This window comes from Anser cygnoides, chromosome 4 (genome assembly GCF_040182565.1).
Source record: "Anser cygnoides isolate HZ-2024a breed goose chromosome 4, Taihu_goose_T2T_genome, whole genome shotgun sequence".
Lineage (NCBI taxonomy): Eukaryota > Metazoa > Chordata > Aves > Anseriformes > Anatidae > Anser > Anser cygnoides.
In genome coordinates this window covers 58937912-58963591 of record NC_089876.1, presented here as the reverse complement: position 1 = coordinate 58963591, position 25680 = coordinate 58937912, and the positions used below count along the sequence as shown (strand labels likewise).

The window sequence follows — 25680 nt, the reverse complement described above, 5'->3', positions numbered from 1 at the left end:
TACAATGGGCATAATAATTAGGGGGAATGTAATTAGATACTGCATTTTAGTACATTTCTTCATTAGTCTGAGATATGTACACTTTATTAAGTTTACCCTACTATCACTGATAAAACCATTCCAACAGTGTCTTCAAGTAATCTGTCTTATTTAAAGTGGAAAGGAATATCCATTATTTGGAAGTTCTCAGACAAAACTGAATAAAAACACCATTTAAAAGGTATTTTAAGCTTGAAACACACTGATGTTGCACAGAACAAATACTTAGTTATGTAAAGATTAAGTACTTGAGCTACTGCAATTTTGACCCACATTCTTGGCTAATTTATGAGAAAGTAAGGTCCTGTGCTGCAGTAGTCCATACCCCAAACACTGTGCTTTTTTATTAGCTAGAAGCAATACACCAATTTACTGCCAGGGTACCTTCTTGTTCCTACAAATGAGATATAGAACACAATGGTGGGACTTCCTTGTAACAAGACATAGACAAAAGAGAGGATGATCTGGTTTTGGATGAAAGAAGTTGACAGAAAATGCCATCTACATGCACCTGAAACACCATCTGACAATTAATACTATGTACACAATGATTTTGAGGCAAAATCACCCAAGTTCAATACTGAAGAAACACAGACACAGCCACAGCACTCTTTGTTGACTGCACTGATTATATAATAACTTTTTATGATCCCTAGTGAGGCTATAAAGGGTTACTGTTGTTTCCAGCAAGGATCGTAGCTACTAACATATATGAAGACGACATATATTTGGAATTAGACAGGAAAACATCAGTTGTGCTGCCTCCTGCCTTTAAAACATATAAATACAAAGTAAAGGCTTACAATTTCTCTTCCTGGTTTTCTAATTGAGCATACCACAGTATTCCAAATGAGTTAATAATTAGGTCACAGCGTAAACGGAGTTCTCATCACAATTTTCATCTGTGGAAAAGTGCTAATTTTTATTTTATTGTCTTGCTTTGTTTTTTAACATAGAGTAGGAACCTTGGGTGTGAGACTTCTATTTTTGTTAAAGTACATAACAAAAGCTGTATGGTTTCTGAATAGCTGATACTTAATTTTGTGGAAAATATTAGAAAATAATACAACACAATTAATACATTAATAAATAAAAACATATCCATGATTTATTTTTTAAAATAAAATAAATCTTGCCCCAATATTATGCAGCACTACTCCTCTGGCGTACCAGGAGGCATGTCACTCTAACCCAGAATGTTCTGCTTGCTGATGACCATTCTTTCAGTGCTGTGGCAATCCATCAAAATGACACCGCTTTCAAGAGCAACCACTGCAGAACTTTATTTGAAAAGCATTTCACATTCAGCAGTGGGACAGTTCCTGATTTCTTCTCTCCTCAGGTTAAACTCATTAAAAAAATAACCCCACAGTGATAACAAGTATTTAAATTATTCAAAATCTCAGGGAAAAAGAGATAATTAAGCCTACCAAACCTGCACTGACAATCTGAAGCAACTCTAAAACCGAAGAACCTTCAATGGCACAGTGAACTGAAATGATGACCCCTAAGAAGGATTTACACGGACATAAATAGACTAGCAACCCCTGTCAGTGGAACGCCATTTAACTCTATTCCCTTAGTCCTGGATCTGCGGTTAACTTGTCACTGTCTGCATTTTATTTCTTAACATATGTAACTTAGCATTAAATGTAAAAACTACTGCTCAACAGCACTAAAGGCTCCTGAAAGCCCGCTTTGCATTCTGGAGAAAAAGAAACATTTTACAGTAATGCCTACGGTGTTTCCAGAGAGGTGTCCACTAGATGTCACTGTGAGCACAATGTTAGTACTGGAGAGGTCGGAAACCTCCCAGCTCGAGACTGTAATTTAACAAAGCAACTAACCCCATTACCTTCTTTTTGCCTCCTCATACTGAAGACTTAATCTGACCTTTTCTGCTAAATTTGATCTACTTCTTGCTCCAACCTGTTGAGAAAAAAATATTAGCCTTATTACTGTGTAAAACTGTAAAATGAATCAACAACACCAAACAAATGCACAGGGTAGAAAAATTACCACTTAGAAAATAAAACCACACCCGCCTTCAGCTACACGCTTGCTGCTATATACACGGTTAGGAATATACTCAGATATACAACAGTGCTGTTTTCTTCTCATACAGTTCATCTGCTATTAACTTCTGTACTACCTACCATATTCTATCAGAGTACATCAAGTGCATTTTCAAACAAGTCTTGCATTGATTGCACCCAAAATTTTGAACTTTGAACTCCACTGAACTCAAAATTTAGGGTTAAGTCAGTACATCTTAAAGGAAGACTTCAAAAATTTGCTGCGAAACATAGACAAGTGTAGTTCTTTGTTTGGCAAGCCTAGTGCTATCTCTTCCTTACAAATCTAGCCCACGGAAGTTCAAAGAAGGTGCCAAAATTAAGCACAGCTTTCTGTCACTGTAAATATACTGTCAGTGAAACAGAGAAATTATTAATGAATCATTAAAGAGGTAGTTCCATTAACAGCGTTTCAGCTGTGTGAAATGAAATTGCACAGTTAAATTCTGAGATCTTGTTTCTGAAAATTAAAAACATCTTCAGATCAAAGCAAGTCTGTAAGGTGCAACATAACCATACAGACAGATCCACAAAACACTACCTACTTACGCTGAACTTCACTGTACTGGAACTGTTTGATTAAATCAGATGCCAGATAAATGCTTCATGCCAAATGTAAAAACTTCATCTGAATCCTGATTTGAAATTTAAGGGGAAAATCAGTTAACTAAGGAATTTTCTCTTTAAACATGCATATATATACACCTATCAGCAACAGTAAACAGACATTTGAAACAGCCAGTTCCATTAACCACAGCATTCTGATTTAATTTCTCTTTACATTTGACCAAATGAAAAAAGCTCACCTCACCAGAAATGTCAGTCTGAGACCCTGTATCCAATGTTTGTCTAGAAAAACACAGCTGGGAGTTTACAGAGCTCGAACTCAAGTCTGGTTCAGATGTCCCAATGGTCTGGTCAAGACTGAATTTCTCTCTCAGCTTTGCAAGACTCTGTTCAGGAAACAGAGAATGAGGTGGTGTTAAAGTGCCTTTGTACTTTACAGCATTTGTACCAGTTTCTCTTCAAAAGATGTTTACCTAAAAGATTCCAGTATAAATTTTCTAGTTTTCATTCCTCACATTAAGCAAACTAGCCTTCTAACCAAGCAGTTCATAGATGATACTAAGTATGACCACGCCATTCTCGTTCTCTCTCTCTTCCTCTCTCTCCCCCCCTTTTATCAAACAATTAAATAACTGGATGATTAAAAAAAGAAAAGGTATGGTTTCAGAAATTGATATAGTGCAATTTAGATTTGTAAGACCTTCACCGCTTACACATCTAAACATGTATCTCAAGTTTTGTCCATTTAATATTTTAAATTGTTTAGAAGTAACATGCATTGCAGCTTACCTACAAATTCAGATATCTATATTCTCTGACTGCCATAGTGTGACTTTTTGAATTAAGAAAGTCACAGGCTTCAGTTTCTGCATCTGAAAAGTGATTTTAATGCTACTTTCACTCACAGTTTTGAGCATCCCTTGAAAAAGTCTAACATGTATTTAGCATCATTAAAGCTCCTTACAATAAAATAAATCCACATAAAACTTATGTCAACCCTATGAAATACCTTCATTAAATCTTGTTTTTCTCTCTCCCCTGAACTTATTGCCTTTCTGATAGATTTCAGTTCACTCAGGATGGCTTTGGCCTCACACAGTTCATACCCACTCTGGCCTCCAGACATTTTTTGGTCAATTCTGTGGAAAAAAAAGAGTATTAATACTGAATGCAGCAAATAACACCTCTGCTGTTTTGTTTCTGACAAGCATAGTTAGAGAATAGAAGGGAAGGAGAGACTATTTCCTTCAACAGACATGTAAAGAGAAAAAAGGACACTGAAGTCTGCATTAAAATACTATTTAATGCTTGGCAAAAGCGTCAAGGTGTCTAACACACACACAATGGATGGGTTTTGCTGACACGGGAAATTTTATGGAAAAACCTAATGTTGGCATTAAAACCACCTTAGCTAAACTATCGGGGCCTTACCAAAAGCAGAGACTCCACATTTTTCAGTTGATCCAGTCTTAAAGACATGTGAGGCACAGAGCAAGCACTATCTGAAATAATACTCCTAACATGCTACCAGAATTATAGCGTATTGCTGACAACACAATCAAAAATCCCATCCCCACCCTAACTCTCTGCAGCAGAGAAGCAACTTTGGGGTACAACTTTAATAATATTAACTGTGCGTGAGCCTTACAGAAGCAGAATTTATTATGAGCAGTATTCCTCTACCCAGACCCACAATGTGACATCCAACAGACAAACAAGCTTCTTGGTACTCGTGACCTTTGCAGAGAAGACATTTAACCATATTCTTGTCTCAGCTTCCATCTTGTTTACTCTAATCCTAGGCATTAAGCACCTAGAATAGCTGTTCTGCTCCCCCAGTCACCAGGCTCTCTTTACTCACAAAATATTTGGATAATAAATATCATGTCATAAACCAGACGATTTACTAAATACCTGGAATATCAATATTAAAAAAAAAAAAAAGAAAAAAAAAACCTTAAAATTCTGAGTTCCCAAACTCAGAGAAAAAAAAAAGAAGCTATTTTATTTCAGTCTTGACTTAAAAGTATAGTTTGTAAACACATTTCTCCAACCTCTAGTTTAACTGAATATTTCATAGCATCATATAAATGATTGCAGCTGTGCTTTGCAAAATTAAAAACAACAGGCATCTTCACAAAAGTCGAGCATCTAGTAGAGAATACATTTTTATAGTGCAATTGGTTTCCTTTTTTTTTTTTTATCATCACCCATCATCTTTGCTACAAGACATTAACCTTGTGAGTGAAGACTGATCAAATGCTTTAGTGATCAGAAGTGATCTTGAGCATCCCCTGCAAGAACACAAAACCTGTAACAAAGTATTCTGTTTTTCTTCTAATTTTATGCACAAAGGTATCAAGGTTCTAAAGCAGTCATTAAAGATGTGACAGTATCTTTTTTCCTTTCTCCATGTTTCAGTTTTTATGCAAATTAGAACAGCCTTTTTATTTTTTTTTTAAAGAAAATTTGATTAAAAAAACACGACTCAACACTCAGATTCCCATTCAAGAATATATTTGTTTCAACTTGAAAGATCCTCAAACGCTTTCATAGGTATGCACACACTTCACAGACTTATTCTCTGCAAGCACCTCATTTCTGGTAACTCATCAGGTTGCTAAAGTCAAAGAGATAGAGGATATGCCAACAATTACAGCCATGAATGAACAGCTGGGTAATACACCACATGCTGCCTAGTAATACAACGTGTCACTTTCAAATTGCAACTACTTTATTCTGTATATAATTAAGATGGACAAGAAGGATCTCTGACATATACAATATTCCATCTTCCTGTTTCAAATTAATGGGATTAGTACTGTTCAAAAGTGGCTGACTGAATTTTTAAAACAAATGTCCATTGTATTTCTGTGGAATGCTGTTGACAGTTTCTGAAACATGCTTTGGATTCCTATCAAAATGGCTTGTGAGCAAGCTGCCTCAAAACAATACTTCATTGTTGAATTAATATAATAAAACCAGCATGATTGGCTAACCTTTAATCTTGGGACAGCAGCATGAGTTCTTATTACCTTAAACTTTAGAATCAGTATGTCTGTCTTTTCTAAACTCTGCTTCAAATGAAATCTAATTTATTAATCTATTTATTAAATTCAATTATCTTTTTCTCCTCTCCACTCCAGTCTTTATATACTTAAATAACAACAAATGTTACATTTCTGTTTTAGTCAAAAGGAAAGAGGGTAGGGATTTGATTGGTATCCTCCTAAGGTGCCAAGGGTTTTCAGTTCCTAATCAACTTCAAACTCTTCATACTAAAAAAAATAAATAATTTGCTCCATTTGGACAAGTCTGTAATTACAATAGCACTGATGGAGCAACATTTGTTTTCACCATTTTTCTTGGCCATTCCTGGGACCAGAATTTCTTTCTCCCAGTTCAAAAAAAAAAAAAAAAAAAAAGAAACCAAAAAACCTACTGTGCAAAACTGATCTATTAAAATACACAGGAAACAACCTACAACATGCTCTGGTTAGAAGTGAGAAATTAACCCCAGTCACTCAGCTCCAAATAAAGATACTCTGTCATCCTGGGCAAATCACTTCTCTGTTTTAGCACTCTATCAGCAAGATAGAAGTATACTTCCCTTCTCCTACATTTTGTCCATCTTCCCTATATACTCCGCAAGCTCTCCAGAATAAAGGTTATTACTTATATGACATTACACTACCATACACAGGAGGTCCTGAGGAAAAGGGTAAAAGTATCCAGACAGTATTACATTAACAATGAAACATTGCTTCTGCTACTGGAACTAGTGTACCAAGAGCACACAGCTCAGCATTTTACTGTATTAATGTATGAGTACATACCACAATACAGATAATGACTAGCATTAATAATTCTTTGTTCATGTTAGTTAAGAAAACATACTTGTTAGTAAAGTTTCCTCTGCAGCGAGTAATGTCCCACAGTGAACCACCATGTTCTCTGTGGTGATAGTTTTTTGAGTTATGTTTAATACTTTATGGCCCAACTTTGTAAGTCAAGAGCAGCTGGGACTGTTCTGACTGGGAAGAAATAATAATAAAAAAAATCAGTTCCTAATAGTCCAACTGGTTAAATACCCAGAATGTTCACCCAGTTCAGCATCAGCCCTTTGGAGCCCAGGCATCCCAGCAACTGGAACAAAGAAAGTCAGGTCTCTAATCCTCAAATTGTGACTCACTTCAAACCCTGCACAATTGTGGCACCATTTATACCTCTGAGATCTGCACCCTCCTCTCTCTTGAGCTGAGATTTGGGGAAGGAGGAAAGACAGACCTAATTACTTTGTGTGTATGTGTGTGTGTGACCTTCTTTCTGCTTCTTTGCAACACAAGCTCCTTCGTGAAAAAAATAGAAGGGGGAAGAGATTTCTCACGTTAACACTTGCATAATAGCTTTGCTATTTCTACTGATTTCCTGTTTCCTAACTGCAACAAAAAGAGTTGTTATATTCTCATTTTTCCACCAATAATTATCTCATATAAGATGTATTCAATTCCACAACAAAAAAGATCAGATGACTGAATTAAGTCAATTTCAACTATTTCATTACTCACTGTTGCAGCGTTTCAAAGCCCTGTTCCTTGTACAGCAGCTCTTGCTTCATCTGAGAGAGTTCCCTCTTCAGCTTCTTAACCTTGTGTTAAATCAAAGCAAGACTTAGAAAATTCCTCTTGTTAAATGGCATAACACATGGCTTTGAAAAATTAATGTATTCTCTACATCGGATGAGAAAAAAAGAGAGTAAATTGCTCTACTGACACACATTAAAAACAAAAGGATCTGCTCTCTTCCTTATGTCTATGGGCAACATGCTTTAGTATTAAAGGGACACAAGCAGATTAAATCACATTCCTTATTTGTATTGATACCACACTGCGTTATTAAACCTGAGAGAACTTTAACAAGTAATTTACTTCTCACTTGTTAAGCATGCATTCCAACTGTTCTACAGGGACATTCCTGTTTATTTTTAAGCTTATTATATTTTCGCTTTTTCATTCCAGGAAGCTCTCAAGTCATTTGCACAGTAAAAGACAAAGTGTGGACTCCCCTTTTTTTTCTGTGAGTTTCCCTTTCTTAGAAAGCTTTACAAACATCGGATCCCTATGAATAAAATTCACATTCATTTAATTCCAAAACAACGTTAACTAAGCACATTTGGATCACAAATATATGCATCTATTCAATAGATGTGTCTTTGGCAAAACCTTCCATGCTTTCTCTAAATTTGCATGCTCAATTGTTTTTTAACCCCAATATTGCTCTTTCAGAGGCTAGCAGGTGAGTACACTACAAAATATTTACGAACCAGGATTATATTAAAAGTTAAATGGAGGGTTGTTTTTTGTTTGTTTGTTAATGTCACCCTTCCCAAACACACTAAAACAAAGTTTCTGGACTACCCATAAAACAGCGTACTTCTAACACAAATTAAAACTCATCCTCAGCACACACAGAGACAGAAATGTGTACATGAAATGTGGACTCCCAAATTTTGGTATTTATACACCTACATCTGCCTCATTTGCACTCCACATACTAGCCAGATGTTTATTTTTTTAAAAACTCTCCAATCAGTAAGGTGAAAAAAGGAAAAGCCTGCTAGAAGTCCTCTGCTCTCACTATCACTGTGAAACTCTTGCTTGTTTTCATATAGGTCTTCAGATACTCAACTGCATTTTGAAAAACAGACTGTATTAAAATAAATAATTTTGACCACTTTAATAATTTCAAAATTATGTCTCCAAGACTGTTTGCAAGCATTTCCTTTTAGATTTTCTACTTCGTGCTATTCTTCAAATCAAAAAATGTGACCAAAAGCATGAGAAGCAGCTGCTGTAGCTTTCCAAGAGACTTAAAATGCTTCCTATGTCTAAAATAATCAGTGATTTGGGTGTTTATACACATGGGTTTGTAAATGACACTTCGGCATTCAAGTTTGTATCTTCTGGCTAATGAATTTTCTTTGACAGAAATAAAATGCTTACAATCTCCATTTTCTCCAAAGCAAATCTGCTACTAGATTATTAGGGGTTCCATTCAGACTTTTAGAAACTATCACTAGTTGCTTTAATTGACAGAAAACTGTTTTTATTTTCACTATACTGAATATTTAGTATAATAAATTGGCAATGCCCCTAACTAACTACATATTCAGCTCTCTTCAACTATTTCTTCTCTGACTAGCATGACGCTTTCCTGCAGTTAGGCAGAACAGAGAACTAAGCGAGAATATTAAACTGCAAGAATAATTTCTCTCAAGAGTTTCAGTCAGGTTCATAGAAAACAAACATACCACCACTGGGTTTCAGGTAAAGTAATGTATAGAATATGAAAAAAAGCCCCAACTTTTCCAAGAAATGAAGAATGACTGAACTTTTTTTTTTTTTTTAAATCTGAAATGTGAATTTGTAGTAATTGCAGAAGGCACACTCGCTTTCAACTGGATCTCTCAGAAGCCCTTCCATTTTTCTCAAGATCATCTTTTGAGTGTCCTCTTCTGCAATTCATCATCATTTCATTATCAAGAAATGTGAGTTAGGTATGTTATCATAGAAGGACGTGACCTACATGATAATAGACTCTGTGTTTACTGCACTGTAGTCGCATTAAACTATACTTGTGCTCCTCGCCTTCTCCTTCATAACTTTTATATAATCCCCTCTTTTTTACAACTCTTCACGTGTTTTATCCTTCACCCCCTTCCTACTGCTTCTGCACATCTTCCCAAGGCACCTGGCAGGCCTCTTGCTTCCTCCTCCTAACTGTATCTTCAATCGGGCTTCTGTGCTAACCCATTCTACCCCCAGCACTCAAGCTTAATGGAACAACAAAAATCTTGTTATTTCATAAAGGTTCAGCCCCTACTTGCTGCATATGCATAAAACAGACTTTGATCACACATCAAATTTTTGCCCCTGCTCTCATATTTCTGTCATGTGTTCTCCGTGACATATTGTGCACTAGGCAGTTCACGTAACCAAAAGGTTCCGTGTGCATATATTAAGCCCAGCTAACAAGGAAAAGGCCAAAAGCCACTTCAGAACTTCCTCGAATGCTGAGTTTCCCCCCCTCCAGCCACCATTAACCTGACGATGCCAGTAAGCCTCAGCCAGTGTGAGAGAGAGAAACAGGTTTAGTACATCTGACCTAATGGTTCACTAAACAATGTGCAAATTCTAACTAGCTGGCTCGCAGCTCGCTAATGACTAACTTTGTTTCCCATTAAGTCCATGCATGCATGTACTGCAGAATGCCAAAAGGCTGAATATTAGCAAAGCATCCTCAAACATTCAAAGAAAGGTAAACTATGATATAATACAGTCATACCTCTCTTGCCATCTTCCTTGAAAACCACTTTCCAGCCCTAGCATCGCAGGGCTCCACTTTTTGTTATCTCAACGATTTTCATATCCAGTGGGTTTGGATGACAGCACACTTTATGCTGATACAGATATTCTTGGACTGCACCCTTCTAAACTCTGCAGACAAGATTCAGGTCACCTATTTTAGGCACATACGCAACTTGGACTTTGCAACGCCATTAAACCTTGTGTTGAGAACCAGCAGGACGCTAGGTTTTCATTGACTCCAACAAGCAATGAAGAGAGGGAGGCACCTCCAAAAACTTAACTCCTGTGATTAGCACATTAGCCTCTCACCAGTGAATGGACAATTTGTAGAACTGTAGCCAAGAGGTGATTCAGTGTTTGTGCATTCCAAGTTGGGAGCTGACCAGAGTACAGTAACAGGAAAAACTGAGCATAGGACCACGTTTGAATATTCTCCTCTGACTCTTAGGTGACTATATTTACTTTTGGTCATGTGTTTTGTTCTTCAACACCACCATTAATTTCCCAAATATACCAGTGATCCCTTGCCAACAGGGAACCTCTTTTACTGCTGTGCTGGCTTTAGAAAGAAGCTCTGCCCTTGTCTTTTCAATCTTGTTCTTGGCCAGGGTCCTTATTGTCATAGATTCTCCCTCTGAAGCTTCAAATTTTTTTCTCCAACATTCTCACTGCTGAAGTGGGTTTTCTCACTAACAACTTTCCCTTCTGTTTAAAAAATAAGGGACTACAAACTGGTATTTCTAAGGAAGGGCAGCCTGTACAAGCAGTCAGGAGGGCAACATCTGGACACCAGTTTTACAGTGTACTCCATCTTTCATTTATATCATTTTTAAATTTTAATGAGCTATTCCATATTCCACAATTCCATTTAAACATGAATTGTTTAGACTCCTAATTATAACTCATTACTCTCAGCAAAGTCTCTGAGGCTTCTGCGAGTGCTGCTCTGTGCAGAAGCCAGGAGGGGGCAATGGAGGAGCTGAGTAACTGGCATCGCTTGTGCTGTCTCTGCTCATGCAGACTCTGTATCCCAGCCCTTATTCAAGGACTGTGCTGTGAGGTGCTGTTTTTTCATCCCGCATGGTTTGATCTGATTTTTTTTCATTACTAACTACAGGAAGTCCAGGTTATCCATTGAGCACTATACGCCACAGCTTAAATAAATGAACTCCCTATATGGATTTTAAATGTCTTCCACACCATTTCCTCCTCATTCAAGATGAATTCACTAGAGACTAACCTGTGAATGAAAGTTCTTTGTATGGAGTCTGTTACTGACTATACTGAAAGGAGTTGACCAAATAATGTTTTTGCTTGTTAGCAATTTCAAAAAGTGAATAACTTTCAATCTTGACCGAAAATGTTCTATTTTGACAAATCAAAGCAAAGTTTTACACCATTACTGGCAAGTTTTTAAACCAACAGAAATTTGTGAGGCAGTTCATGTAGCTAATGGTCCATTTCTCACAGAAGAAAGATTGCATAAAAAGTCACCTAGCTGCACCTCATCTTTGCCTACTACTTTATTTTCACCTAATTATTTTTATTCTTCCTTTTAAAAGCAGGAGCATAGAAGTGAAAATAGACCTCCGATTTATTTAAACCCACATCTTGTTAGAATATCTGTCAAAGTTTCACCAAAGTGTGTTCTCTAGAAGTAGCTGAGACAGCTTTAAAAATTCACTTAAAATTCATTAAAAACCCTTGAATGATATTTAATGACAATATCAGGAGGTTTCACTATCGGGGTACAACATACCTCTGCTAGTTCAAACTTTGCATTCTACAGTCAGGAAGTTTGCATACAGAATACAAATGAATATGAATTGAGAACTCTCACCCTTAATCTTGTAGTGGAGATTTCAGCCTTCAGAATGTCAGGGTCATACTTCATGCTTGATGAGGAGCCTGAGAACACTTTTTCAAAAGACAAAAAAGGACAAATATTTAAGTACTTTTAGATCACTAATTACTCCCTTCCTTGACAAAACCCCATTGACCTAAAACTATAAAGTACAGAAAAACATGAAATACTTTACAAATATATGTCCTTTTACAGAACAGTCAGCATTGCAGCATGGCAATAATTAATGAACAATCAAAATTTCCCTCTTTCTTTCCTCTATCACTATTTTGTATCTCCCCTCCTTCATTCTATTGCAGAATCCAAAAGTAGCATCTCATTTTCCCTGGCTTTCTAGCCCTTGCTTTCTGTTCCTGTTCTTCCAGCTGAGACATCTCAAAATCATGCAATCACCTCTTCCTGGAAGGCATAGCTTCTAAGGAGGTTTTTGGAAAGCAAAAGATTTAATTCAGAAGTCTCAGAGGTCTGCTGCTCAGTTCTTCCCAAGCTGCACATGTTACTTTTATCACACCATCCATTTCTAAGAGAGATATTTAGCCAACAAACCAAATACAGGCTTCTGAAAGCACTTCACCATACACTAATTCCTCGTCCAATACTGTAATACGTATCTCTGCTTCACACCTTATCACTTCATACGTGCTGCAAGATTATTGCATGAAGCAGCAACAAATTCTCTTTTTGGTCTACTGCAGGTACCTGCCAACATAGTAGGGTCATTTCAGTAGGCAGCCACGAAATGCAGGGGATCCTATTTACTTTGAACCTAGATTTGGCAGAATTTTATTCTGACAAACAGCGTGACAAAACAGAGTTCAGAGCCAACTACTCTAAACCATGGCTCAAAGGAGTTCAATTGTATTGGACAGAAGAGAGCTCTTTCCAGCAGAATACCTTTATATTTAAAAAAAAAAAAAAGGGAGGGATGCTACCTCTTAAAAAAAGCCAAAGTACAAGGTGTTCATAGCAAACCTTGAAAACTCATCCTAAAGCGAAACATGATCTCCTGCAGGGCACAGATCAAAGAGGTTACATTGTATTTTCTACTGTACTTACAGCTTGTACGAGAGCTTGATTTTTCTTTGTAGGCATCGTTCAACCGTACATACTCATCCAGTGCAAGTGCTAGCCTCTGTTCCTTCACCTGGTACAGCTCTTTCTGAGTACTGAGAGCATCCTGGGCTACCATAAGATAATCCTTTAACATTCTCTCTTGCTCTTGCCTCCATTGTTTCCTGGGATCTTCTATTTGTGTTGTTTCTTTATGGGAGGAAAAAGAAAGAATTTAAAGGTACTTCTGCTGAAATGTGGTCACAACCGAATTGTTTCTTTGCTTGCAATCCACAGTTTTGGAAGTCTAAACCATAGGTTGGCTTTGCTTACTAAGCAGATGCTCGGTTTTATAGAAGTTTCTCTTTGCCACAATAGTGTGCTTCAGAAACAGTACTTCAGTGATAACTTGTAAAACTAGGAATTAGTGCACAATATGTAATGCTATATGTAGATCATTCTTACACCCCCAACACTGAATTAAAATATATGAAAACTTTTCACCCGTATTTTTTGCATCCAAGCATTTGGAAATAACAGGATCAATAAAAAGTCTTCGAATGACACCTTAAAATTAAATGCATTTCTGAAGAAAAAAAAATGAAATTTATTTTTAGCTATTAAAAAAAACCACAACCCCCACTTCATTAATTTTTGCAGCCATCTGTTTTTCATGTTTTATTGTGGTTCTCTCTCTCCTTTTCCTCTATGAAAACAGTCTTTCTGTTTAGCTTTTCCACTGCAACTGAACTGACGATGTAACATAATTTATGGTCAACAGCAAGAGAGGGACAGCATGTCGTTCCACCTGAGACACGTGCCTAAGACGTATGGGACCAAACCACCTTTCTGAAGAGTCTCCTCCTTTCCACTGACTACCCAGGTAATATAACCAAGAAGGCTGGAACAGGCCCTTAAGAAGATTTTACGTGAAACATTTTAACTCAAGTAGCTACACAGAAGTAAGACTTGGGTAGAAAGCACAGAGAAAGCCATCAGACATATGGCAGTGCTATGTATTACAGAAAGTATGTGACTATCAATCTAACCAGGACCAGGTTTTGATTTTTTTTTTTCGTAAACGTGCAAAGAGGAAGAGTTAAGCTGAATGTTCAACCTTATCATTCATATTTCCAGACTTAGCTCAGCACGTTTTGAAGCTGTCCAATGAATAGTCTTCCTTAAAGGCTGTACCAAGTAGAAAAACTGGTGTTCTCGTAAGACGTAGCCATGAAAAGTTTGAAAGCTGAATGCAAGGTGGGCACCACACGGCATTTTCTGTCTAAGTTACATACTATAAATCCATGTGGATCCACATTGACAGAAACATTCAGTACTAAGGTATTTAAGCACAAAGTATTTACTCATTTTTTTTGCAAAAAGCAGGTGAAAAGGTTACTCTCTGGCTTAAGTTTTCTGCCACTTTGATTCCCTAAATTGGTTCACTGTGAGCACCAGGACAGGGTGGGAGGGGGGAATGGGACCGTGTGGCTGAAGACACAGGGGAGAAAAGAACTGCAGCACCCCATTGCCCCAGCCCCTATCTGAACTGCTGTCCTGGGCAGAGGGCATTCACTCAACTACACATTTTCATATCATATCACAGAACGGTTTGGGTTGGAAGGGACCTTAAAGCCCACCCAGTTCCAACCCCCTGCCATGTGCGGGGACACCTCCCACCAGCCCAGGCTGCCCAAAGCCCCATCCAGCCTGGCCTTGATCACCTCCAGGCATGGGGCATCCACAGCTTCTCTGGGCAGCCTGTGCCAGGGCCTCACCGCCCTCTGAGTGAAGAATTTCCTCCTAACCTTTAATCTAAGTCTCCCCTCTTTTAGTTTAAAACTATTCACCCTTGTCCTATCATTATCTATCTGTGTCAAAACTAGCTCTCTGTTTTTTTTATAAGCCCCTTTTAAGTACTGAAAAGACTTTTTGTAACTGCTGATAAGGACAGGTTCTGGTTAATAACAATTTCTCATAACAACTAATTACCAGTTTTTCAAAAGCTCTTCTTGGTGCTAACATCCCATAAACCAGAGACGTGGAAATAAAAGACGCTTCCCACAGAACTAACTCTGTAAAATCCTAAACCAACGATGTCTGTGTAACTCCTGGTGCTCTGACAAACAAACCAATTCACGTACCCCCACCCCATGCTGGTGACCCCCCCACCATTTACAAACACATCATGCTTTTGTGTTTATACATGGGAAGGTATTTCCTAGGTGCACACAGTGGAAGCATGGAGAGTATAAATCACATAACCCAGGCGTGGTGCATAAAGGATTAACATGGAGAAGCTTTATGCACAGTTGGTTTTCCAATAACCCCAACGTGAACATTCTCCAAAAAACTACCTCTAGCTACAGCCGCACACATCCGTGTTTGTAGCCACCTGCTCTTTTCTACAAAGCTATCAGGAGCACAAAGAAGCAAATCAATAGCTTTTCTTTCCTAAACAGTCAACACATGTCCCTATCTGTGGCCACTTAATGCCATTGTGCTTTAAGGCACCTCCACATTCCCGGTTATTTACCCAAGATAAGAAGTGCCTGTTTCCAGAGGTGTCCTTCTTTGTGAAGCGGGATGAAGAGCATGAAGCAGGATTCTCATGGGTCAGTGATCAAATAGGATAAATGCAGTTATGTTGCTTTTTTAGAAGAGTGTAATGATGTGATTGTGTTTTAAGAGTGCAACCAGCAGCCACCGAATAATCTTACAAGATTGGAAGGTCTCATCTTCGAGCGTGTTGTAGGTAATTGCCTTGTAGGTTTTAAGTGAGGATTGCTCGACATGCAGCCCAAAGACCAAATGTAGCCTGCAGAGTCCTAAAATGTGGTCTACAGATGCCCTGTCCTTGTGACTGCAAGAGAAGGACAAAGCTGATCAAGAGCAGATAATTTTTTATTGCTGACAAATACAACCATACATTTTCTTTTTGCCTCTCAAAGCCGCGTGTGCAAAACAAAGCTCTGATGATATGACCTAACTTCTTTTATTCAGACAGTCGTAGATGAACTAGAGGTGACCCTGCCTTTTAAGAAGTGCAGCTTCAGCACACTGAGGTTTGGGTAACTGCCCAGGTAGGCAAATTGGCTGGCCAAACTATGCTCAGCCAAGTCTATCTGTGGGTATTTTATTCCAGAACAAATGCTCAGTCAAGAAAAACATAATCCTGGAAAAGGCAAAGCGTTATTGGGATCATTATCCCAGAACTGATACTGGTGTCAGCTTTCACCACGCAGGGAAGGCTCCAGAGTATTTTTCACTCTATGTCTTCTCAAATATGATGAAGTGGAAACCCCCCCATATTAAATTACCTGTTTGGCAAGATCTTCATATATATATACATGTGTACGTGTAGCAGCATGAACACTTGTTCATTTATAATTTTCAGTCATCTGAACTGTAATCAGCATTTTTACCCCACAGAGGGAAAAAATAAAAACATTGACAGAACTACGGATAATAGTTCTGGTATTGTACTGCTACATTGTGAAAAGTACGTTCATTGAGCACACGTAATTTGAGCACGTGTAAATTTAAAAAAAAAAGGCAGAGTTCTCCTTTCAAAAACAAATATTTATAGTTCTCAAAGCTAAAGCCTCAGAAAAATAAGATTTTTTTGTTTCCTTGAAAGAGAGTGTCTCAAGCACCTGCTGTTAGGGTCATATTTGTACACACAGAATATTATTGGGGCAGTTACATGCATGGTACCGAGGGCACAGCTTGCTGAGTGTTTCAAAGTGAGATGTGAAGCCCTTTATCTTTAAACTACAGAGTGGGATTTAAACCACAAATAAGACCCCAACAGTCTCCTACCCTTATAATTCAACAGCTGATGAAGAACAAACTTTAGAGAGGCCCATTCCTTTTTTAGGGCAGATAGGTGTTTCCACTGGTGACTGCAACAGGACTTAGAACTTTGTCTAGAGCAGATATAAATCATGCAAGAAACTCTACGGTTATATCTGTTCTAGAAAACTCCAGCCGGACTTCCTCCCACCATCAGCAGTGGAGAACAGACAAACCACCTCCCTAGGCATCACCTCTCTCAACCCTTTTGGCATCACCAGATAGTTAAATTCACTAGTTCAGCTGTTTCTTGCAGAGAAAATGAAGATTTAGTGGCCCTCATTTTCTGTGGCATAAACTTTGATATGAACAAAAGGCATCTCCTTAAAATGGATCTTTAAACAACTAAGAGTGGTACATCAGGCTCTGTCGAGAGCAGTGACTGAATTTAGAAAAATATATATCGACTTTCTCAGTCCAATCACGATGCAAAATAATAAACTCTAGTAACAGTATTCATGGGGGGGAGGGCATGTCTAATAGTTACGTTACACATTCCTGACGTAACTTGGCTTTAGCATCATTTGGCAAAGCCATTTGTGAATCAAAATTACTTGATTCTATTAAGAGATCTTGATTTAAAACCAATTAATTTAACTTTAAATAAATTACTGCAAGTACGTAGATAAGTAATTTATGCAAAATTACCAACCAGCAATTTATTTCCTTCCATTTTTAATGATCTGAGCGACTACCCCTGGCTGAGGGGAAGTTCTGGACGGGCGGAACTGCACAAGCAGCAGGATGGCATGCTCCACCCAAGGACGTTCCTGAGCACTGAAGTTATCACAGACCTGCAATGTGGAAGATCGAGCTGCGTTGGCTTTGATCACCCTGCTATTAATGAAATACAATCTTCCTGGCTCACTGCCAGCCAGGTTTGATGCACTTAAGCTGAGTGAAGGATCTGGCCCAAACAATCACTTGGAGCCAAAATGCCAGGACTTACTTTACTGCCCTTGAAGCGAGTTCTAACCAAAGAAATAAACAAAGCTTTTCAAGCTATAATGTTACACTTGCCTCATGTAATTATACATAAGATATATATTATATATAAGACACACAGGATATGCAGGCATGTCTTTTTTTTTTTATTAGATAGTCAGATGTTATGTTTCTGTCTGCTACCCAGACACTCTGCCAAATTTTTACAGTCTACTTCAACAGAAGGAAACTATTACCTTATCAGCAGTAGATCGTATTTCTCTAAAATACATGGAATTAAAATCCCACTAGAAAATCCCACAGGGAAGGGAACGGCTCCCTGACGCCCCACTGCTAGACATGAGAGAATTGGACATTTTACTACAGGATTAACAATATGTGGAAGCAATAGTTTTTCCAGCATCTCCCTTTGCCAAATAAAATAATAGTGTCAATTGGCTCTAGAATGACCCGTACGAAAGCTGTCTTCAGTCCGGCAGGTTGTTTTCAGGCACCACAGTTAAGAGAGCAAGCACTCCGAAAGGGCCCCACCAAAAAAATGCCGGAGATTCTGGACTGCTACTTGAGAAGGACACATGCAGAGCAGGTGGAGACAACGCTGTGGCATTACACTTCTCATCCATTGACAGAGCTCTCATCTGTTTAATCACTTGCCCGTATTACTCCCGTTTATAAGTGTATCAGAATCTCAGAATTCTGGGACAGAATTTGCACTTTTCTGGTGCAGGTTTTCACTTGAAACTAGTTTCAAGATTTCAAGTGAAACTAGCTGACCTTTATAGAAACACAGACCAGAGCCCCAGGACCTGTATGGCAGAGGGGGATGCTAGAGCAGGGGGAGTCTCATCCATCACAGCTGTAGCTGTGATAAAAGCCCCCTTTTTCAGGGGGAGTTTCCACCACGTTGTCTCCATCAATGCTCCACAACGCTGTACATTCACATGTTCTCCTCTGCACAATCTGTGGTGTTCACCCAACCCAGCACAAAGCCCATTTGACACACTAAATCCACCCATATACTCACTCAGCCAAAAATATTATATAAAAAGCAAGTGTATCGTGTGCTGGCAGTTTCTCTGCCTGAAAAGTTAACTGATGAAAAGATAGCTGTTACACTTAGCATTTCTGGTTATCTTGCATCCTAATTACGTGACTACCACCTCCACCCAAACAGATCCCAACTTTAAGAGAACAGCATGGGCCTCGAAAACTCAAACGCAGTAACTGACTACATTCAGGGCTCCTCCATCCCTGGAGTTTCTCCTGAAGTACAGCAGCTGAAGAAAGTGTTCAAACTAAACCCAGTTTGGTCTTTGAATAGTCCCCGCTGCCTCTGCTGTGGTAGCGTTATGTCCTGTTCCACAGAAGTGGTTTGAGAAGGAGGGGACAGCTGGAAAACAGCCCGCAGCCTGCTGAGGGCAAGCCCCTGGAGAACGGCTGCAGCGAAGCCAAACTGGGGGTAGCCGTGGTGAGAGAGAACCGGGATTTCAATGGTATCTCGCACACAACCACCTCACAGTGGCACAGACACAAAACCACCAACAACCCTTTGATATATTACATCAGAAGCGGAAAACGGGTGTCTGATACCAACCATCACAGGGCAATTCAAGCCAGCTTAATGGTGGGTGGTGAAAGCAATTTTATAAACACCATTATGTAACCACCATGGATATGTTTATTCTACGAGAATATCCTGTGTTTCTTGATAAGCAAACTGGCTCTCAAATCTCCATTTTTTTGCCTGCAATCAGACAGAAGTACAGGTGGGAAAAAAGAGTGTAAATATTACTTCATCATACTTCAGCTGGCATAACAAATATTGCAGGTAACTGAGCTGCAAGCCCTAACCAGCAGCAAGGGAACAAACGCACTAGCGCTGGTTTCAGGGAGCATAACAAAGTGTTCCCGGACTAGCGTAAGGAATGTGCTTCATTGTTTACATACCAGAGGCTTTCTGAAAGACTTTTTTTTTTCTTAGTCCTTTTTCTCTTCACTTCCCCCCTTTCAAAATTCTTAGTATATACTTCGTAGTCAAACTCGAACAATAAGAAAAGCAATTTGAAGCCGCAAATTTGAGGACAAAGTCAAAAATTATTGTATTGTTTCAAACTGATGTATTTGTTCAATAGGTACATAAAATAAAGAGCAGCACATTATAGAGAAGCAGAAGACTGTGCAGCCCAACAAGGTGACATATGCAGTGTCTTTAAAATGATCTAAAACACTGCTGGATACTCAAAGAAAATCACATTCTACCACATTATATAAGATGGAATATGGCTTCTAAAGAGAGACATGAAGGAAAATTAGGTTATTCAGAGGATGCTTTGAACTGAGCTCTCTACAGTTTGTTTCCTGCCATAGAACTCACACAAGAACAATGCTTCCTCCCTTCCAGAAGCCTTATTCACTTTTCCATAAAATTATTCTGTGCTTGAGTTGAGAAATGAGAGAAAATGAGAATGTTTTCCAGCTCTACCGTGCAAGCGTGAGCAGATTTCCAAGAAATATTTATTCAGAGGTTTTTACTAAGAAATACTGAGCAACATGTTATCCTTATGGCACTTTAGTTTCTTCTAGACATTGTGGTAGCATATGCTTATACATCCTAGAGACGAGAGCAGTAGAAACTCTGAGCATTTGTTCTATAGACATTATCTCATAGGTAGGTAGGTAATGTTCTACTGCTATGGCTATCAGAAATATGACATGAGGGGAAAGAAAAAAGAAACAAACAAACAAACAAGAAAACAAAACAAGTATAATCTTTACATAAAAGTCAGCAGCTAAAACCATCTTTAATCCAGAGCCTTCATTGCCTTCTGTAGCCAGCACAGACCAGATTACTCTAATCCCTTCTTATTACATAGGACTCTCTATAGCCGGGGGCAGGGAAGATAGCAACCTATAAATGAGATTTGAGATAAGATGCACTGCTCTTGGGTTTTCACCATGCATCTGCTGACAGTAAGGAGTCTTCACAATTGTTTCCCAAATGCCTGCATGGCACCACTTGCTTAAAAGACAGTGATGTGTCGTGGGAACAAACAGTACACACTTACACAATACACAATCCTACTCTCTCAAGCTAATGCTAATTGCAGACTCATGGTGGGATTTTCAGATTTTTTCCTTGCCCAAGAATATGGTCTGGCAATATGTGTAGACGTACTTCAGTCCCAGGCTGGAGCGGAGAAGTGTCACTCTATCCACAAAGTCCCTGTGACAGATAAACCAGTCACACACACATAAAATGGCATGAAAGCCTCTATGATTACAGCAAGAAAAAGAGCACCTGTAGTTAAAATATTGTTAGAACTGTCAAACAGTGTATGTGAAAGCTAGGCTTTGAAATTTTAAGAAGGAAGGAAACCAAGTGGGGAAATAGGGACCTTCAGTGAATTCTCATCTTGAGCTAAGTAGACGCAAATCCCTGTAACTCCGTGCTTCCTGACCTTTTAGCATCACTCTGACTTAATTTTCTTTTTCTCTGCGGAGGAATCAGTGGCAGAAAACAGCCTCTGGGAAAGAACCAAAATGTGCATTCATGCTTCCAAAGTGGAAAATTAAAACTAAGTAGGGAGGAGCTGCAGAAGCAGAGAAGGTAGATGCTCAACTTCTTCTTTGAAGAAAAGTGCTGGGAGCAGAGGGGTGGAGGGCAGGGAGGAAAAAAAAAAAAAAAAAGTTTTTTTTTTTAAAAAAAAAGGAGATGCAATGAATTGAAATACAACTGGGCTAGGAGTAGCTATTCCTCCCCATCCTTATCTTTTAAATACTGTCACTCAGCTCCTTTCTAATACCTTTGCCACTAACCTACCAACAGCAGAGTACCTGTTTTCTAGGTTAGCTAGATCAACACCATGAGGAAAACAACCTCTTGCCTGGTTATTCCTGAGCCTGAAAATAAATCTGGAAGGAGATGAGTTATTTAGGAACATGTAGGGTGCTGAAAGCATGGCAGAACTTGTCCCAGCCCAGGATTCCCTCAGACTATTCATGTTGAGCCAAAAGTAGAAATCTTTCAGATAAGCCAAGGTCTCACAAAGAGAGAGTGTTTAGAACGACAGGACTTTATTCCCCGAGCTCTGTAAATTCCCAAAACGTACAGGAAACAGGCTTCTTGAGTACCATTAATACTAATAATGGAAATCAACTAGTCACATTACAAAGTAATCTCTCAAGTTTCAAGCATTTAAGAAAACAAATCAGGATTTCAGCACTTCAATCTATTATTATAGTAAGTGCTAATAGTACATTGATATCTCTAGCAATGTTGAGGAAAATAAAATTTCTGTCATAGACTGATACATCCCTGTGCATCTATACTTGCTATCTTTTTCTCTTTTTTGCTTTTGCTTGTCTTTAGATATTGATATCTGTTATTTGGACCCATCCAGAAACAAATGAAACATCACCACAAGGAGACACAGACTCAGTAAAATGAATCTGGAAGTTTACAGCTCAAGCGCAATCTTGATGATCACAAAGATCTGTGCAAGGATTTCAATTATCGCCCTTCCTTCCACCAAAACCACAAACCCACTGAAGTTCATCCATTCAGTCATGATAAAACAAAAGCTAACTTATAGTAATTCCCTTTGACAGTAGGTTGTTTTTTTTTTTGTTTTGTTTTGTTTTTGAGAAACTTCCTAAAATGTGATTCTGAGCATTTTTTATAAAGTAGAACTCTCTACTGAACTGGAAAAGTTGAAAAAACTTTTAACAATTGCTAAACTGTGATGACCACACTTCTAGAACTGAAAAAAAAGAACCCACACAGCAAAAAACCACGACTCTCTCAACTTGCTATCAATTACAGCAACTATTGCTTAACACTGTATTACGTCAACAAAAATCCCAAATCGCTGTCATACTAAATGACACATTTACTAATTGTTCATTTAAGCCCAAAGTAGAAGTTGTTGAAAAAAGCTAGGGTCTTAAAAATATGGCTTATAGCAATGGGAATCCACAAAATTTGAGTAATAAAGTCCAAGTATAAATCTGCATTGCATCAATTTTCACCGATGAATTACAAAACACAACAACCCTGCCCATCATTTTGGAAGTATATACGTGTTATTTACAGTATGGAAATGAAGACGTTCATAAAAACAGGTCTGCTACCTATCTATTTTACCTCTGTATTACTTGAAACTTTAGGCTTTTGTTTTGTATCCCAACTGACTAAAGCACACTACTTGAAGTAGAAGATATTTAGATACTTGGCCAACCACTAAGTGCTAAGAAACCTAGAAGTGTGCAAACAGTTATCATTTCTTAGTGATCCCTCCCTCTTTGTGCCAAATACAGAGTTCCTAATTGATGCTATCTGCAGATGCAATAGAAAAAAAAACACAACTACATATAAATATGTTGACTCAACTTCCTAACTTCACTTATTCAAGAAAACAGGAACAATATAGTTAAATCTAATTCACTCATTTCAATGAAACTCTCCTTTTCCACAGGCCCATATACTTCTGCACCTACAGTCTGTAGACAAGCATGTTAACAGGGTAAATGTCCGTGGCGTTGACCATCCTTAAACTTGACTTCCCTTTCCCAGACCGTTTCCCACGCATGAGCCACTTCCACCAGCTAAAAGGGCTCCCACCCTACTCTTCTCCCACTGCCACCTTTCTGCAGCTGTTCATGTACACTCATCCGAGGCAGCGATCCAGTTCAGAAAAGCTAAGCAGCAGTGGGGAAGGAAGTGGAGGAGGGGGGTGACGACTCACACACCTCAGGAAGCAGAATGCTCACCCATCGTCCTTGTTCCCTACATGGTCACGCTGACACAACGTGGGGCAGGAACCAGAGTAAGCAACGATTACTGCTGCTGGCACCACCATTTAAGAACTGCACCTGGATATCACAGCCTCACAGTCAAAACTACTTCCTGGCAAGCCTGCACAGGGCACAGACCAGATGAAAGTTCAGGGGTGTAGTTTCAAAATGCCTTTAACCAGTGCTACTGCAAAAAACTGCTGTCCCCTGTCTCATCTACCTGAACGTTCATTCATATTCCTGGGTCACCTTCCCTCCCTTGCATAAACAGGGGTGTGGAAAGGAGAACAAACAGCAACTTTTTTTTCCCAGTGCCGGATTAGTTTCAACTCGAATCAGCTCCCTGATCTGATTCACTGTCTGGCCATGCAAATATTCATGCCAGTATAAGCAAAAACACTGCAGGGACGGAACAAAAGGCCAGAGGTAACAATAGAGCAGGACCAATTCTTTCAGAGATTCTATCAGCTTAAAAGTCTTTGCAAATCCAATCTTTACGAGCACAAACGTTTGCACCTTAGCCACTTGAAGTCTGATGTTGGAAAACCTGCAGGAAAAAAAAGAAATGGAAAAATGTGGAAGTGACGTCTTTGCTTGCAGATATATGAAATTAAGCGGAATAATAGGTTTGTGTTATTTTTTGTATTGCTTTGAATTCCTAACCATATTATTTAGCAAAATTAATGAATGTTAGCAAATTAGACATCTAAAGTGGCTGAATACAAATACACATGGGTAACAAAAATTTTAAGTGTGAACAGCACAAGATAAAAATCTTTGAACTCACCCAAACCACAGCAAGAAGGATCCTGCGCGAAAGGAACTCCTCAGTCCCTGATCACCAGATAATATCCCTTCAGTCATCCCTCTAACAAAGGGTGCTACTGAACCACAGCATAAGCATTTAGTTTCTTACAGTATTAGCTACCCACATCATACGCAAGCATGTTCTGCCGTGACAGATGGCCTGTAATCTGGTCTCCCTTGAGGCTGGAAGTATCACATTAAGACTCCTAATTGGGGTAATATATTCATAAAATAATGACCTCAGTCAGTGTTTCTCGAAGTGGGTTACATCATCAGAGAGGATCATGAGAAAGCTCTAAGGCAATCACGAAGAGCTAGAAGAAATTTGTATTTGAAAAGAACTCCACGGACATATATAAAAATACACAAAATGTGTGATGATAATAAAACCAAATTATACTTAAACATATTGACACCAAATGCGCAGTTCCTCAAGTTTGAGGCAGAGTGTTTACGATTGCAGACTGCTCACAGCCAACTCTTACCCGTCTTTGGAGGAGAAATTGAGTTGCCACTGGCAATTAAGGCTTTTCTCAGTTTGTATGGGAGAAGGGAAGGTAAAGGACTAGGACAGTTAATTACAAAGCTGGGGAAAATATTTACAAGGTTTTATTTTAAGATCTATTGATATGAATATTTGAAGAATTTAATCTTTCATTATAGAAATTTGGCAGAATTTTTTATAACATTGCAAGTTCCAGCCTAGTACTTTTTTCTTGAAATCAATGGGACTTTTGGCTCTATCCATCCTCAAAAAGAGTAGACTAAGTCTTAGCAATGTGCACTAATGGAAATTCCACCATTGAAATTTTCAACCTTAAGTTTTTAACAGAAGAGGAGGGAACAACCAGAAGTAAAACCTTCTGAATTTACTTTTTTTTTTTTTGCACTAAGATCCATCCTGCTGCTCATGGTTTAATGGTTTAGACTGAGAAAGCTAACAAGATTGGCCAGTTTACTACTGTTGCTCCAAGTTCTGTGGACAACCTGAAACTTACATCTGCCCATTTGGTCCTCCTCCTAGCAATGGATGCAGTTCGTTTTTCTCCCTCCCTGAATTTCTTTGTCCACTAAAAGAATTAACAAAATTGGAATTGATACAGTTAAAAGAAGGAGAGTCTTCTAACATATCCACTGGCCTGACACACAATTTTACCAGTTCAAAACCACAAAGCATATCCAACACATCTGAATTATTACATTAATAAAGCAGTAAGCAGGAGCTCCATACTAGAGATGTCAATAATATCAAAACATATGTTGCACTCCAGTAAGATGAAGTTTTAATGTCCACATTTGGCACATTAGACCTGCCTAG

At 38.6% G+C, this 25680-nt stretch overlaps 1 protein-coding gene across 5 annotated transcripts in view; it reads right to left on the bottom strand.

Moving 5' to 3' along the window:
• Positions 1 to 25680, bottom strand: part of WWC2 (WW and C2 domain containing 2) — a 106871-nt gene that overhangs the window by 37348 nt on the left and 43843 nt on the right. For all 5 annotated transcript variants that reach the window (XR_007168824.2, XM_013179851.3, XM_013179853.3 and 2 more), the window contains 6 exons: positions 12969 to 13172; positions 11889 to 11965; positions 7250 to 7329; positions 3691 to 3820; positions 2921 to 3067; positions 1895 to 1968 (listed from right to left, as the gene is read on the bottom strand). Coding sequence is in view for 4 of the 5 variants with exons in the window: in XM_013179851.3 (XP_013035305.1) it covers positions 1895 to 1968; positions 2921 to 3067; positions 3691 to 3820; positions 7250 to 7329; positions 11889 to 11965; positions 12969 to 13172 (712 nt within the window). In the remaining variant the exon portion in view is untranslated. The remainder of the gene's footprint in view (positions 1 to 1894; positions 1969 to 2920; positions 3068 to 3690; positions 3821 to 7249; positions 7330 to 11888; positions 11966 to 12968; positions 13173 to 25680) is intronic.